The sequence below is a fragment of the Puma concolor genome, chromosome B3 (genome assembly GCF_028749965.1).
Source record: "Puma concolor isolate L17-30 chromosome B3, mPumCon1.1.hap2, whole genome shotgun sequence".
Lineage (NCBI taxonomy): Eukaryota > Metazoa > Chordata > Mammalia > Carnivora > Felidae > Puma > Puma concolor.
The window spans coordinates 31406104-31423389 of record NC_141672.1 but is presented as its reverse complement, the minus strand read 5'-3'; the positions used below and the strand labels follow the sequence as shown (position 1 = coordinate 31423389).

At 43.7% G+C, this 17286-nt stretch overlaps 1 protein-coding gene across 24 annotated transcripts in view; it reads left to right on the top strand.

The window, feature by feature from the left end:
* The window catches only part of SIPA1L1 (signal induced proliferation associated 1 like 1), a 366004-nt gene that overhangs the window by 335427 nt on the left and 13291 nt on the right, over positions 1 to 17286 (top strand). For all 24 annotated transcript variants that reach the window (XM_086709388.1, XM_086709371.1, XM_086709372.1 and 21 more), the window contains 3 exons: positions 7418 to 7651; positions 8422 to 8587; positions 13413 to 13659. In XM_086709388.1, the coding sequence (XP_086565514.1) occupies positions 7418 to 7651; positions 8422 to 8587; positions 13413 to 13659 (647 nt within the window). The remainder of the gene's footprint in view (positions 1 to 7417; positions 7652 to 8421; positions 8588 to 13412; positions 13660 to 17286) is intronic.

Below are 17286 nucleotides of genomic sequence, written 5' to 3'. Positions count from 1 at the left end.
AAAGAAAGAGCACACGTTATAAAGCTGAAAACCTCGTAGTTGCAAATCCACATTTCTTTCCTGACGTCCTGTCCTGACCTGATCGAGTATCCAGGCTCTGTGGCCACCCTCATTCGCCAGCCGTTCTGCCGCTTCCTCTTGATTCCTTAGGCCCCCTCAGAGCTCTGCAGCCGATCAGTACACTCATGTGATGACTTCCTTTTTCCTGCCATCCGGTCTTGGAGGATTTCTCACCCAATATGTTCTTCCCAAACACCTTCGCATATTGTGTGCCACCAGGAGCATAACAGGAAGGTGCTCGGTACATCTTGGTGATCAAATATGAATAACTTGTTCCTTAAAGATCTCACTTTTTGCCTGAACACTCAAGGCCCCCACTAATAACCCGATTCAAAAATAACATAAATCCTCAATTCCCGACGAATACTGTATGTCAAAGCTCATTGTATAGAAGTGTCACTGTTTGCACAGAGCTGTGTGCTCCTATGTACAGGTATGTGTATAAGTCCCAGTACAGCAGGAACTTGTAGCAAAGTCACTTCTCTGAAAGATTTTCATCTGCAAAACATAACCAAGGAGGACTTTTTAATAGCTTGTATGCAAATAATCGATGTCTGAGTGTAAGTTGGTCAGTGTGTGACGTTCACTAGAAGGGCCAGTTAAAGTCCCAGGACAAAGGCCTGCCCACGGTCATCAGTACAGTTCAGTTTCATGAATGTATTTTTTCTGGTTGACTTAACAAGTTGACTGTTCATACCAGAAATGCTGTACCTTTCCCGAGAGTAGAGGTAAAGAAGGGCTTCTTACGTTAACTTTACATCACCCGTCAATGCATGCCTCAGGCTAGCGTAGCACGCTGGACTGTCGATGATCATGTACCGCTGCATGTGTGTTAGAGCCACTGTGTCTCACCTTGGTCCTCTGCGTCCTGTGTTTGTGGAAAATACGCCTTCTTTGTTCAGAAATTATTCTGCCATCTTTATCTGTAACAGTTCTCTCTTAAGTATCTTCTGCCTGGAATTTTTTGTAATTGCCAACAATTCAGTGCCTCTCATCTACATGTTTTTCTTAAGGTGAGGATGTTCTTTTTCTAAGATTCATGAGCTAGTTCTTCAGAATGTGAAAGTGCAGCCTCTCAGATGACAAACCCAGAGCTTCTCTTCAGCATGTGGTTGGCTCTGCTTGCCTGAGGTTTGTGGATCATTTTCGTCGATAATTTTCCGCTCTGTGGTCCGACACAGAGTGGACATTCAGGAGTACATCGCATTTTGCTTTTATAGCAGAACTCCAGGTGATCTGTGCTAAGCTACTGTGCCCCATTTCTTCAGGTTTACCGAGTGGGGGATTATTTTATCCAGAGTGCAGTGGTGTTCAGCTAATCTCAAAGACTGAGAAACAGAGCCACTGTGGCTGAAATGTCAAGTGTACATTGGGAAAATGAGACTTCTGTCAAGTGCAGATGGCAGATTGCTTGGGGCGGCACTCACTGACACAAAGTTTATCATTACTTTGTTCTACGATGCAACTAATTCATTCATCCCATCAATAGGGAAAGCCCAGATTCTGCAAATGCCATTAAATCGTAAGACCAAAAAGAATTCTGAAAGAGCAGAGTCCATTCCTTGTCCTATTCAAACCATCCTACCAGGATGAGAACTTGTCCAACCGCTTCCAAAGGGGGACAGGAGTAAGGTAAGCCCGAGAAGACAGAGCCCATGACCTTTCTGAGCAAGTTCAGTGTTTATCACATCCTGTCCCTCTTCAAAACTTTATCCTGTGTCTGTGTATCTGAAATTCCTCTTGCTGTAACTTAAATACACAATTAAGAGAGAATGAATAGTTTCTCTGAGCTGAGTCTTTTCTAAACATTAGGAAGTTGTTTTGTAATTAAAGCCACCTCAGAGATTTTCAGGGGGAGTGTGTGGGTGCGTTTCCCTCCAGGTGGTTTGAGGCCCACGGGGTTGGTCAGCTTCAAGGAGCCCCACCAACAGCAGGGCCTGGGGACGGGGCTGCAGAGGAAGGAGGAGACCACCTATTTGAGAGCAAGAGGAGGTGAGACGCTAACACAGTAGTTCTTAAACTCTAGGGACATGGGAATCCTTTTGGGGGGAGTTTGTTAAAATACAGATTTCTGGAGCTCCCGAAGATCTGACAGAAGCCAAGGAATCTTCATTTATATCAATACCTGCAGATGGCCATAGTCCACAGCTGGAGAAACCCTGCTCCAATGGCTTCACCTTCTTGATCTTGACAATATGAAGTTGGATTTCAATGAAGTCATAACAATAGGAATAATTCAGCTGATTCAAGCAGTGGTTCTCCAGCAGTGTGCACACTTAGGGGAGAGTCTGCAAAAATACATTCGCCTAGGCACCTCCTCAGCTCTATCAAATTAGAATCTCTGGGAATAGGGCCCAAGAATGTGTGTTTGGAAAGCCCCCAGGTGATCCTCATGTGCCTACTTGAAGTTAGAGGCCAAGTGTACCAAAGTGCTCACCTTGCTTCATGCTGTGAGTTGTATACTTTAAAGAAGGAAGAACTACCAATGAATTATTCATTTTTTTTGCTTTTACCTTTGTTCCCAAATCTAATCAGTTGTTAATAGGGCTGTCTTGATTATAACCATCCATGAATAAAAGTGTGCTGCTATTTCACACCTGGGATCTAGTGCCAGCCATCATGTTCACAGATAAAACCAATATCTAGGTCCGTGGTCTTAAGCAATTATCTTTTTAAGAATGCACTTGTAAACAGAAGCATACTGTGTAGATTTAATTATTTCTTGCAATAAAAATAAAGCAACATCCAATTTTAAATACAATATGAATAAAATACAGCCTTCATATGTAATTCTTACATTAAAATGAATGGCTAGTTTATTTGACAGTTTCTTTCATGAAATATTGAATGTCTACAATGGCCAGGGACCATTAGGCATGGAGAATATAGCAGTGAAACAGAAATTCCAGCCCTTATGGGTTGGATAGATTTAAGTGGGGGAGACAGACTGTGTCAGTAAGGTAAAGAAGTTAAGATAGATGATGCGCTCCATACGTGCTAAATACCGTATGGAGTATTTTACGGGGTGTCTAGTGTATTCCGGCATTGTTAGATACACAAAGAAAAATCCCTGCCCTCACAGAGTTTATAATCTAGTTTAAAAAACTCACTGAATGCCTCCCAGGGAAACGGAACTAATGAAATTCACACAGGAAGCAAAGAGCTCCAAAGAACTGGTATATGCTGTATATATTGCTCTCTCTTTGGCGTTTCCAGGCCTTTTCCATAACTTCCTTTTCATGCAGTCTGGACCTTATGGTGGAAACGGGCGTAGCTGTTTTGTAAAAACATGGAGGAATGATTTGTAAATTAATGGACTATACAATTTACTCTTCATTCTCATGGCTAATTATTTGTTCTGACCACACATTTGGTCTCTTTGAAAGCCCCAGGGTTTTGCATTCCCATACTATCACATCAAGATACTTGCTGCTCAGAAAGGGACAATATTTGCGATCCAAATGCACCAATGGTACCGTAGTTCTCAAGTTAGGAGTTAAAGGGCCACAGCATCAGCTGGGAATGAGTCGCAAGTACATATTCCGATGTGCTCCCTCCCCACCCCCAACTCAGAATCTCTGGGGTGGGGCCCTGCAGTATGCATTTTAACATGCCTAGAATGCGAGCACCAGATCTAGTATTTAAAAAACACTTGCACTCGCTGGTAGATGCTGATCAAGGCAAAGCAAGCACATGATTATTCACGATGAGAGGTGTGCACGTTAGACTTTGACTTATTTTTCACTCTGTGGGCATCTGCTTCAGATCATAACCACGGATGAGGCTTGAGACACCCTCACATCTGTGTTACAAGTGCATAGGAGGTGGATATACTCAGGTGGGGAAAGTCTACAAACCAAAGATAAGCTGTTGTCCCTAAGTGAGCAATACATAACCACAAGCCTGTCATCTTGTGGCAAATGACCCCAAACGCTGCACTTTTACTGTTTCAGAAACTCCTGTTGACACTGCCTCTGCTCGGCAACGGGTGTTGCTGTTAACATGAGTCTCTTGTGCTACCGTCTGAGCTCATTTGCCTCTGTCTTTATGTCCTTCCCACTTCACCTACCCACTTTTAGTCTGTTTTCCATAACAGAGACCTACTGTTATTTTGTTCTCATTGATTTAGATACGGCACTCATAGAGGAATTTTGTATTCAAGGTAAAAACTGAGTGAGATTGCATTGTTTTGAAATTTATGTTGCCCTTTGAGGTCTTGTAAGGGTTTTTTTGTTTGTTTGTTTATTTGTTTCCTTTCTTTCCCTTCCTCTCTAGCTACAAAAATCTCAGGGAAAAAGAAAACTTGTTAGAGTAATCAGAATATGGCTGGCCATTTCTTTCTGAAGCTTGAGCCTGATACCTCCTCCTTAGTTACAAAAATAAAAGAGACGGTTAAGCCTGATCTGAAGTGTTAACAAGGCCCAGTTAGTGTGGGAAACCTGCTGGGTCAGCTCTGTCCCCACTCCCACCCCCTCTGTGCCCTGCTTGTGGCCAAGCTTCATGGAATGTAGGGCTTGTACTTTCAGGTCATTGACTTACGTATTTTTGTGGGTGTGTTCTCATTGAAGTAGAACATTTATCCCAAAGGAGGCACAGGTCATATGTGTTCATCCGCTTGCATTTTCGCAGAGTGAACATGCCCATGGGATCACCACCCAAAGCAAGAACTGGAACTTAGCCAACATCCAAACTCCCCCCGCCCCCCACTCTTCTCACTTGCTTTCCCTGGTCATTCCCACCTCTTCCTGAAGGTAAACACAGTCTTGAATCCTAAAATCACACACGCATTTTGCCTATTCTGGGGTTTATATAAATGGAATCCTACCATATGTTTTATTCTGTGTCTTTAAGTCAACATTATGTTGGTGAGATTCACCCATGTGTTGCAGGTAGCATTGCTGTGTTATATTTACGTCGTGAGAACCTACCACAACTCCTGTAGCCATCCCACTGTTGCACATTTGGAGTGTTTCCAATTTCTGGATGTTACAGATTCGTGTACGTGTCCTTTGGTACACATACGTGTACATTTCTTGTGAGTATATACCTAGGAGTGGGGCTGCTGTGTTATATGATACACGTGCAACTCTAGCAGAGACCGAACCAGTTTGTCACACGACCAGATTGTGGCAAGTAACACTTGCCACTTCACATCCTTTCTAGCACTTGATGTCAGAAGTCTTTTAATTTTAGCCATTCTGCTGGGGGTGTACTGGTTCCCCTTTTGACTTCCATTCGCATTTTCCTCTTAACTGATGATGTTGAGCACCAACGTGTATTGGTCTTTCAGACATCCTCTTTTGTGAAATTCCTTTTTCAGATCTTTGCCCGTTTTGTCTGTATGGTGGTCTCTCCTATTGATTTTTAGGAGTTCTGTATTCTGGAGAGGAGCCCATTGTTGGATCCGTATTTTGTAAATCTTCTTTTTCTGTGTCTTTTGATGAATAGACGTTCTTGCTTTCAATGGAGTTCAGTCTTTTCCTTTATGATCCTTTAAAGAGACTTCTGCCTCTATCATAAAGATGTTCTTCGTGGTATAGTCCAGAATCTTTGGATCTGTGTTTCAATACACAAGCCAGCTGGAATTGATGTTTAGGTAAGGTTGCAGGTGGGGGTTCAAGATCGCGTTCATCTGCGTGTAGTATCGCCTGTCTTAGCACCGCTAAGATTTGGGGCTTTTGGTTTTGTTCATTTGCTTAGTTTTTAAGTAAGAAGCGTTTTTATTTCAGAATAGTTTCTGACTTGCAGAAAAGTTACAAAGCCGTACAGAGAGTTCCCACGTCCCCTCACCAGTTTCCCCCATTGTTGTCCTCTGACGTTCCTGTTCCTGTGGTACATTTGTTGTAGCTAAGGAGTCAGTATTGATGCATCGTTATGAAAAGTCCATACTTCATTCAGTTCAGGACCATTGGGTTTTGACCAACAAAGTGCTATTGGCAAATGCTTTGAGACCCTGTCCTGGTCACTAAACCTTCAGTGACAACTTTCATTGTAGTAAGAGCCAGTGCACAAGGGCTCCCTTTGCTCCACATCCTTTTCAACACCTGTTATTTCTTGTCTTTTTGGTAATAGTCATTCTGACAGGTGTGAGGTGATATTTCATTGTGGTTTAGATTTGCATTTCCTAGATAATTAGTGAGGTCGAGCGGCTTTTCACATACTTGTTAGCCATCTGTATATCTTCTTTGGAAAAATGTTTATTCAGATTCTATGCCCATTTTTTAAAAAATGTTTATTTTTGAGAGAGAGAGAGAGAGAAAGAGACAGAGCATGAGCAGGGGAGGAGCAGAGAGAGGGAGAGACACAGAATCTGAAGCAGCCTCCAGGCTCTGAGCTGTCAGCATAGAGCCCAACGCGGGGCTCGAACTCACGGAGTGTGAGGTCATGACCTGAGCTGAAGCCAGACGCTCAACCGACTGAGCCACCCAGGTACCCCTCTATGCCCATTTTTAATCACATTTTTTTTTCTATTGAGTTACAGGAGTTCTTTATGTATTCTGGATATTGTGTCCATACCAGAAATATGACTTGCATTCATTTTATTGATGGTTTCCTTTGCTGTGTATAGCTTTTTAATTCGAATACTTCCACTTGTTTATTTTTGCTTTTATTGCCTTTGCTTTTGGTGTCAAATCCATAAACATCATTGCCAAGGTCGATGTCAAGGAGCTTATCCCGTGTGGTTTCCTCTAGGAGTTTTATGGTTTCAGATCTTAATGTTCAAGTCTTTAATCCACTTTGAGTTGATTTTTGCGTATGGTGTAGGATAGTGATCCGTTTCCATTCCATTGAACAGCTTTCTAGAGAATCAGTCTTAATGCCAGATGCCATGGGGAAGGAGACCTCAGTGTGCCCCTTTGGCCGTGGATATGGATGTGTGGAGAACTGTATGCCTGATCCAGTGTCGTGTCCCTTCCTCAGCCTGGACCTGGGGAGCATCACCAGGAGCCCTGGTTCTGAGGAAGGCAAAGCAGACAGCCACCGAGACTGCTACACCTGTTATTGCCAGTTCGCCTGTTACTTGCCTCTTCCAGGCTTCACCGTAGCAAACCTCAGTGTGTTAGCATGTTTCAGAGCGTCCCTGACAGTCTTAACTATTTTCGCTTTTTAACCTCAAAGTGCAGACTCAGCCCCGGTGACCATGTTTCATTTTCACAGCAGACATTTAAATTATAGCGAGAAAACAAGACTGTTTTGGCTAGCCAGCCCATCCCCATTACTGTTTTATGAAATACTCATTGTTCTTTAACCTGGCCATCACTCCTGTCCTGGACGACACTTTGACGGCCGCTGTGCTGACCCCGGGATGCACGCATGCACACCGGGGTCGTTTTGTCTCTGTCCTGCTTCTCCTCAGCACCATGGGCTCCCGACACTCTCCCAGCCCCGTTGTCTTCACCAGTGCCAGAAGCTCCCCTAAAGAAGAGCTCCATCCTGCCACCTCACAGCTCCTACCTTCCTCCTCCTCCTCCTCCTCCTCGTCTGGTCCTAGGACTTTCTACCCTCGCCAGGGCGCAACCAGCAAGTACCTGATTGGTTGGAAGAAACCCGAAGGAACCATAAACTCCGTGGGATTCATGGACACAAGAAAGTAAGAACTCTTTTGCTTCTCTTCCTGAGTGGTTTGCTTTCAACATGACCAAGAACAGAAAAGGTTGGGGCAATTTCCTGCAAGAGAGGAAGCCACCTGGGGTCTGGGAAGGCATTGGTGTTTGGTAGGGAGATTTTTTTCTTTTCTCCTGAGTAAAACCTGTCTTCAGTTATTTCTCTGCTTCATTCCTTAAATAAAATGTGTGGCAAAACACTGATTTGAGAATCTTCGATCTTGTAGGAAGAGAGTATGTCTGAAGAACAGACTTTGGGATAAATGACCCTTTGGCCCTAAGATGACACTATCCCTTTGATTATATTAATCATAGCCTTCTCATGTCATCTTTAACTGGGCCAGGAGCCACTGGAGGGAGTATTAGAAAGGGACTACCCCTGAATATAAAGAACTTTTTGACAAAGTAGTACAGCAAGAAAAAAAAAAAGAAAAACAAAACCCTACGTGATTCATTCAATTATGTTGTTTGTATTTGTACAAAACTTACACTTGAGATTCATAGCCTGTGGTCTTTTATTAATAAGTCTTGCTAATTTGGGCTTAGTGGAGCTAACAGTTTCCCGTAGAAGAGTGATTTAGTCATCAGAATTTTTTCTTTTGCGTTTAGATTGGTGGTATCTTTCACAAACAGGTACCCCAGCAGATTCACCTTTTCTCTCCTGTACTTCCCCACTGACTTATAGCCTCTGGGCCCATCGCCCGCTTCCCTCAACCTTGTCAGCTGGGCTGCTACCCTCTCTTCCCTTTCTTTCCAGGCGTCACCAGAGCGACGGCAATGAGATAGCCCACACCAGGCTGCGTGCTTCAACCAGGGACCTCCGGGCGTCCCCCAAGCCGGCCTCCAAGTCCACCATTGAGGAGGACCTCAAGAAACTCATCGACCTGGAAAGCCCAACTCCCGAATCGCAGAAGAACTTTAAGGTACAGGACAGAGCCCGGGGTAAATGGCAGTAAGAGAGGCCCAGCGGGATGGGGCTGCTCGCCGCAGGGACATCCTCCTGGAAGTGCTGGCTCCTGGCTCCTCTTCTGTGGAGCCCACCTCCCGCCATCACCCCCTTCCCAAAAATGAGCTCACGCTTGGGTGTTCTGCCCTGCTGCCACACCTCTCGGTCTGCCTTTAGATTAACCTGTCTCTCCCGCCACCAGGCTTTCTTCAGTGTACCAGCCATGCTCCTGATGAAATATTAGCTCAGATGACATTGCTTCTGAGAGCTCTGCAGAGGCACCTTTGTCTCTCTTGTCAGAGTTTTCTGTAAAGGCTTTAGTGCCTTCTGTCCGAAGGGTCCCTCCCCCTGACAAGTAGCCCAGGGTTCACGTCCTGCCTTGTGTGCCCACAGCAGCCTGCACTTTGGCCTCATCTCTCCCCTGACCCACCAGGCAAGCCTACTGGCTGTGTGCCACATACTGGCCCGTCGCTCAGAGAAACTGCCTGATGGACACTCACTCTCTTCACCCCCTCACCCCCAAAAGCCACCTCTTCAGCCCAGCAAACTAGGTCTACACCACATACCTTCAGAACTTTCTAGATTCTCTTTACTTCACCGAGCGTTCTCTTTACTTCCCTCCCAGAATTACAGTCGAGAAATGCCTTCTCTAAACCCAGCCTCCTTCCCCTTCATTTCCCAAGCACATGCTCAGGGTGTATGTTTGTGTGTCAGTGGCCAGACCTTTGCCTGCCCACGTGGCAGCTCTGTTCTGCTCTCCTCAGCTCAGAGGACCACTGAAGCCTACTCAAGGCTCTTGAAGGTGCACGATCTCACACTCCCAGGGCCCGGAGCTGGTTGTTTGCTGACTGGGGCCCAAACATAATTGGCTCTGAGCGTAAGGCATTTCTGTCTGCGGTGTGTGGTGTAGCCCCAGGAGACTGGAGTCTACCTCCAGGAAGGTCAGGGCAGCAAGCTTTGACATGTTCTGTTCTCCAGGTTCTTAGTCAAATGACTGGTAGTCTGTTTAAAGTGACTAGACAGTGTACTTTAGGGACTCTGACAACTGATTGAAGATGTAAGCTACATATTTCCCTGAACACTTGCTGTCCTCGAACTGGGATCAGAGTGCAGGGTGCCATGCCCAGCGGGATGAGCGGCGTGGCCTTGTCCACCCAGATTTTGTCTCCACTCTGGTGTGTGTGCAGCACACGTACATTCCTCTGTGTGTGTGTGTGTCTTCCTCAAGATAGGTCAGATTTACCTCCTAAACTTAAAAATCCGCATTTATAGAAATTAAACGTATTCCAGAGGCCAGTCTGGAGTTCTGCTGAGAAATAGATTTATTAACATAAACATTAACATCATAAATCATTTTAAAGACTTGCCATTCTTGATTTCTGTAATTTCTGTTTTATAAGCCAGCACTTAAGACTTCTGACTCATCACCCAGGGTACAAATGGTTTCCTTAGCAACCTTGCAAAAGATAGTGCTTGAAACTTCTTTTTCCATCAGAACCCAAAGAGGTATATTAAAACGTTTAAGTACCAGTTTCAAAATAAAAATTATTTCAGATTTTTCCTTTGAGGTTAGAGGAAAATAAAACTTGCCCTGAAAGGAATCTTTCCTCCAGTTCTCTTAACATTTTTTTTTTTTTTGGAAAGGGGCAAACTCTATTCTTTTGATTTACTTATGCAGTAGAAATAATTGAAAGCAAATGTCTGTTTTCCCTTTCTTCCATTTCTTGGCTTTTATTTCCAAAATGAATTATTTTAACATTCCTAGTTGAAACAGGAGCTCACTTTCTTTGTGCCGTGGCTGTATCACCATGAGACCCTCTGCGGAGAAAGTGCTCCTCTGTTGCTGGGAAAGGCTGCAAGCAGGGCTGGAAATAAGGCTGTTTTCTCTCCAGCGTCCTCCTTTTCGGTTTGGTTTCAGATGAGTTTAGCTAAGTGGCTCGATGTGTTTTCCAAGATTCTCTGACTGCCCAGGGCTTTGCTGTGTCAGAAAGGCCAGCGTGCTCCTGAGAGGTTTTCCAGGCCATGCCTGGCTCAAGGCCCCGAGCCACCTCGTCAGGGTCCCAGCAGCGGCCAGCTTTGGGCTGTGTGATCCTTGGAACCCACTCGGACCACATCAGCTTTCCTGGACAGCAAGTGCTACTTAGGAGCGCTGGTTAATATCAAATGACAGGGTCACTCCCGGGCATATGATGTCTGCTGCAGGACGGGACAGACTCTGCCGGGCAGGCTGTGGCTCAGAGAGAGGTGGCTGCACGGCCTCAGCAGCTGCTGTGGAGCTCAAGGAAAGGAAAATAGCAGAGCTCTAACATTCTAAGAAACCTCACTGGGGGACAGAGCTGGGATAACCGTATTTTTCCCGAGGGCTGCATACAGCCGCAAGTGAACACAGTACAAATCAGCGGGCCTGCTTTGCCACCAGTAAGCACTGCTTGCTTATTGCAAGTGTGGGTAACCCATTTCTCTGCAGCCAGGAGGACTAGAAAGAGTGAGAGAACAGGAGACTGACGTGGAGCTAGATGCCTTGTTCCTCAGCTTTGAAACCAGCCCAGAGTAGAGCGGTGGTGCCCAGGTGATTTTAAAGCTCAGGAATTTGAATAAAAGTATGCGTGGAAGCCCAATATGTAGAACTGAGAACACAGTTTCTCTGATGGGAGGGGTGGGTATCTTGGGCTCCTGGGTCCCACCTGAACATCTCCTCTCCCCAGGCAGTGACGCTGTGAGAAACCCATAGGATCCATTGGAGCACTTTGAAAACCCCGCAGCCTTATGGGCTCTCAGATCCCTTCCGAGTCAGCCGTTGACTCCCTTGTGGTTCCTTCCCAGGGCGGGCGGCACTGGGTGCCACCCCACAAGCACTGTGCGAGGCCGGCAGAGGGCGCTCTCAGAACCAGATAGGTGTGCATATCTACAAGACTGGAGTTGAAGAGGGATGGGGTGAGGGGACATCCCAGTGTGTTGGGAACAAGACTACTTTTTAATGGGTGGAAAGCGTCGAGACAGATTGCTTCCTTCCATCACCTACTCCGCCTCCCATTTGAGTGCAGGATGTTGTAACTTTTAATAAAGCGTGCTGCTCAAAGGATCCCTTGAAGGGAGCTGTTCACTGCCTTGAAGTATGTTAATGTTTCCCCCAGAAGAGGCTAAAACTAAAATTGGTGGAAAACCGTCCTGTGAAACCATCAGGGTGGGGATACTCACTGGAAAAGGAAATCCCTTTGCTGAACCCAGAAGTGCTAAAAAAAAAAAAAAAAGAAAAAGGGACCAGTGTTTGAATGGAGAGACCCGGGGCCTGGTGTGGTTGGCAGAACCTTATGTGATCATCCTAGAAGCCTGCAGACACAGAAGAGAGAATCTGGCTTTAGTTTTTAAAATTGTAATCGGCAAGCCATTTAACCTTCGTGATGCCCACTCTTCTTTGAGGTGGAAAGGGAAATCACCATTTCCATACCCAGTTCCCTGTACTTAAAGACTCAGAATTTATCACAGCAGCTTAGTTTTCTAGTTTTTCTAGTTTTCTAGGCAAGCTTAGATGTACCTTGCATTTAACTCCTCGTGAGTTTTTAGAAGTGAGCACACTTTCTACACAGTTGGCTACTCCTGGGGCTCATTTGCAATGTGTTGGATTAATAATTTTTTCACATTTAGGCAGCAGCTGTGCACACCATTTCCTGGGCAGCTTTGACATGATTAACCCTTGGTTTGTTGAACAGAAGCATGTTAGGCACAGAGCCCATGAGTGAACCTGAGTGTGTGCTCTATTCTCAGCGTCCTGAAAGAAGACGTGGCTGTGTCATCATCCCTCTGCCTCTTCAGAGTGTCACGGAAAGTCCCACAGAGGCCTTCTGCCAGCTATGACTCAGCCCTCCTACTCACGTCTTCACCTGTCCTCCACATTGTTCTCCCTGCCAAAGTGAACACTAGCCTGAGAGCCATGGAATAAATGTAGCTTTATTGCTGATAGACCAAATACTCTGTTGGCTCTCGGGCTGGATATTCAAACATTGTTAATATATCTGTTGTTTCGCAATGAATGGGATTCTCAGAAGTTCACTTTTTGCAGAAGAATCTCAAGTAAAATCGAATCTGGTGACAAAGGCAAAAGAGAGAACAGCTCTGTGGAATGTCAGCCATTTGTATATACCTGTATAAATATTTGTCACTTAAGATGGCTTCCCTATTTTAATTTCATAAATAGAAATCCATCCTAAAAAATAATGTTTAAAACTCATTGAATGTATTAGTAATTGATGTTTATCAAGAGGCACCTGCTACTAGAGTTAATAGATCACGACGGTCCAGTGCTCTTGTTGCCCAGCGCATATGGCATCACCTGCTAAGCTTCTGGGGACAACCTCCTGGCACTGTGGCTGTTCCCCTGGGGACCATGATGTCACTTAATAGCACCGATAAACACTCCAGTCCAGTGTTTGCATTTACTCCTCGTAATAATCCTGAGAAATGCTGGGCTCAGATTCGGTCAATGGCACGGGACTCAAATAAAACTCACATGTGTCTGATCATCATCTTGTTCTTACCGTGACACAGTCCTGATGAATCTGCTTAATCTCACACCTGAATTGTGTGCTGAGCACCAGTAGGCCATAGGCCGCGTGCTGGGCCTTGAGGACAGGATGGCCAGGAACTCCCATCTTGGCTCTGAAGGACGTAGACCGAGATGGTGGAGCCGGAGGGGGAGGTGGTGTCTAAGAGCGGTGATTTCGTCCGCCCACCCGTCCCCAATCCGAGACTTGGGTGTGTGACCCGAGAAATTTACTTCTTGTTGTCTCGACACTGTTTTTCAGTTCCATGCGCTCTCCTCTCCTCAGTCTCCTTTTCCTACCACCCCCACCTCAAGGCGGGCTTTGCACCGGACGCTGTCAGACGAGAGCATTTACAGCGGGCAGAGGGAGCACTTTTTCACCTCAAGGCCTTCACTTCTGGACCAAGCCCTGCCCAATGACGTCCTCTTCAGTAGCACGTACCCTTCTCTTCCCAAGTCTCTTCCGTTGCGGAGGCCTTCTTACACCTTGGGAATGAAGTCGTTGCATGGTAAGTTGGTTTTTCTGCCGCCGCCGAGCAGCCCTGCCGAGGGAGGTGAGTCCCCAGAAAGAGGGGCCACTCCATCTGCTCAGAGAGGCGTAGCTGGAGCAAGTCTGGCTTGCATGCTCAGGTTCTCTGCTAGCCACCCGTCCCTCAGCCTCTCACCTGTAATCCCAGCCCACAGGTACCGACGGTCAGCCTCGCCAGACCGTAAGTGTTACCTGTTTCATTTTGGTTTTTACTGAAGTTTAACCAACATGTAACATTATATTAGTTTCAGGTGTACAACCCGATGATTCGATGTTTGTATTGTGAAATGATCACCACAGTGAGTCTAGTTAAGATCTGTCACCATGCATAGTTGCAAAATTGTTTTTTCTTTTGATGGGACCTTTTAACATTAGTCTCTTAGCAGCTTCCAGATACGCAGTTATTAACTGTAGTCACCATGTGGTACATTGCAGGAAACCCCGTGACTTATTTGTCCTTCTCCAATTTATTTCAATCGGCATAATGCCCTCAAGGCCCATCCATGTTGTTGCATGTGGGAAGATTTCATTTTTTAAGGCTGAGTATTAGTCCGCTGTGTGTGTGTGTGTGTGTGTGTGTACCATTCATCCATCATTGGACACTTAGGTGTCCATTTAGCTACTGTTTCCATCTTAGCTATTATAGATAATGCTGCAGTGAACATGGGGGTACAGTATATTTTTTTCAAGTTAGAGTTGTCATTTTCTTCAGGTGAATACCCAGAGTGGAATTTCCAGATCATAGGAATAGTTGGATAGTTGGATCATATGGTAGCTCTGTTTTGAGGAAACCTCCATACTGTTTTCCATAGTGGCAGCACCAATTTATATTCCCACCAACAGTGCACTAGGATTCCTTTTTCTCTACACCCTTGCCAACACTTGTATCTTCCCTTTTTGATAATAGACATTCTAACAGGTGTGAAGTGATACCTCATTTTGGTTGTGATTTACATCCCCCTAATGATTAATGATGTTGAGCATCTCTTCATTTACCTGTTGGCCGTCGATAGGTCTTCTTTGGAAAAATGTCTATTCATATTCTCTGCCCATTTTTTTAATCAGATTGTCTTTTGGCTCTTGAGTTGTAATGGTTCTTTATACATTGTGGATATTACCCCCTTATCATATATGATTTACAAATATTTTCTCTCATTCCATAGGTTGCCTTTTCATTTTGTTAATGGTTTTCTTTGCCATGCAGAAGCTTTTTAGTTTGCAGGTATTCCACTTGTTTGTTTTTGCTTTTGGTGTCAAATCCAAAAAGTCATCATCAAAACTGATGTCAGGGAGCTTACTGAAGAAAACATTCTGGAAGTTTTATGGCTTCAGGTCTTACAATCAAGTTTTTAATCCATAATGAGTTAACTTTTTTATGTTGGTTTAAGATAGTGCTCTGGTTTCATTCTTTTGCATGTGGCTGTCCAGTTTTCCCAGCACCATTTATTAAAGACCATCTTTTCCCTATTGGATATTCTTGGCCCCTTTGTCATAAACTAATTGACCGTGTATGCATATGTTTATTTCTGGGCTCTCTGTTCCATTGATGTATCTGTTTTTATGCCAATACCATACTCTTTTGATTTCTATAGCTTTGTAGTATAGTTTGAAATCCGGGATCGTGATGCCTCTGGCTTTGTTTTTTCCAAGATTGCTTTGGCTGTTCAGAGTCTTTTGTAATTACATACAATTTTGAGATTGCTCGTTCTCCTTCTGTGAAAAATGCCATTAAAATTTTGATAGGAATTGCACATTGACTCTGTAGATTGCTTTGGGTAGTATGGACATTTTAACAATATTATGAGCATGGAATACCTTCCGTTTGTGTCTTCAGTTTCTTTCATCGATGTCTAATGGCTTAGAGTGTACAGGTCTTTTACCTCCTTGGTTAAAGTTATTCCTGGGTATTTTATTCCTTTTGATACAATTGTTTTCTTAATTGTTCTTTCTGATACATTGTTATTAGTGTATAGAAATGCAACAGATTTTTGAGAATTGATTTGGTATCTTGCAACTTTACTGAATTCCTTTATTAATTCTTAAGAGTTTCTTGGCAGAGTCTTTCGGGTTCTCTAATATAATATGCCATCTGCAAATAGTAAATTTTACTTCATGTTTGGATGTCTTTTATTTTCTGTTTAATGCTCTGGCTAGGACTTCTAATACTTTATAGAATCAGAATGATAAGAGTGTGCATCCTTGTCTCGTTCCTGACCTTAGAGGGAAAGCTTTCAGCTTTTCACCATTGAGTGTGATGTCAGCTATGGACTTGTCATATATGGCCTTTATTATGTTAAAGTACATCCCCTCTATACCCATATTTTGAGAGTTTTTATCGTAAGTGGATGTTGATTTTTGTCAGATGCCTTTTCTGCACCTATTGAGATGATTATATGATTTTTATCCTTCATTTTGTCGATGTTATATATCACATTGATTGATTTGTGGATGTTGAACCATCCTTACATCCCTGAGATAAATCCCCCTTGATCATAGTATATGGTCCTTTTAATGTATCACAGAATTCGGTCTGCTAATTTTGCATCCATGTTCATCAGAGACATTGACCTGTGATTTTTTTCCTTACGGTGTCCCTGTCTAATTGTGGTATCTGGGTAATGCTAGCCTCATAAAATGAGTTTGGAAGTGTTCCTTTTTCTTCTTCTTTTTTTGGAAGAGCTTTAGAAGGATTAATTCTTCTTTGAATGTTTGGTAGAATTCACCAGTAAAGTCCTCTGTTCCTGGGCTTTTGGTTGAATCAGTAGACACAAACCTCCCAACCATCTCTTTACTAGTAATGGGTCTGTTCAGATTTTCTATTTCTTCATGGTTCACTCTTCATGCCTTTTAGCATAGCAGGCAGCACTCAGTCTCATAATCTTCATGATTCAGTCTTGGTAGGTTGTGTGTTTATGGGGATTATGCATTTTGTCTTGGTTGTGCAATTTGCTGGTGTACAATTGTTTGTAGTAGTCTCTTTAAGATCCTCTGTATTTCTCTGGTATCAGTTGTAATGTCTCTTCTTTCATTTCTGATTTTGAGTCTTCTCTTTTTTCTTGGTGAGTCTAGTTAAAGGTTTGTTAATTTTATATTTTGTCTCTTTGGGTTTTTTTTAGTTTCTATTTCATACATTTCCACTCTGATCTGCTACTGCCTTCCTTCTACTAACTTTGGGCCTAGTCCCTTCAGTTGTAAAATTAGGTTGTTGATTTGAGATGTTTCCTGAGGCAGGCATTTGTCACTATGAACTTGCTTCTTAGAACTGCTTTTGCTGTATCCCATAAGCTTTGGTATGTTGTATTTCCATCTTCATTCTTTTGAAAGTATTTCTTGATATCTCTTGTGATGTCTTCTTTGACCCATTGGTTGTTCAGTACCATGTTATTTAGTCTCCACGTATTTGTGAATTTTCCTTTTTCTCATAATTGATTTCTAGTGTCATACCATTATAGTGGGAAACGATATTTGATTTAATTTCAGTCATCTAAAATTTATTAAGACCAGTGACCTAACATATGATCCATTCTGGAGAATGTTCTGTGTGTGATTGAAAAGAATTACATTCTTTTGCTTTTGTATGGAATGTTCTATATAGAGCTGTTAAGTC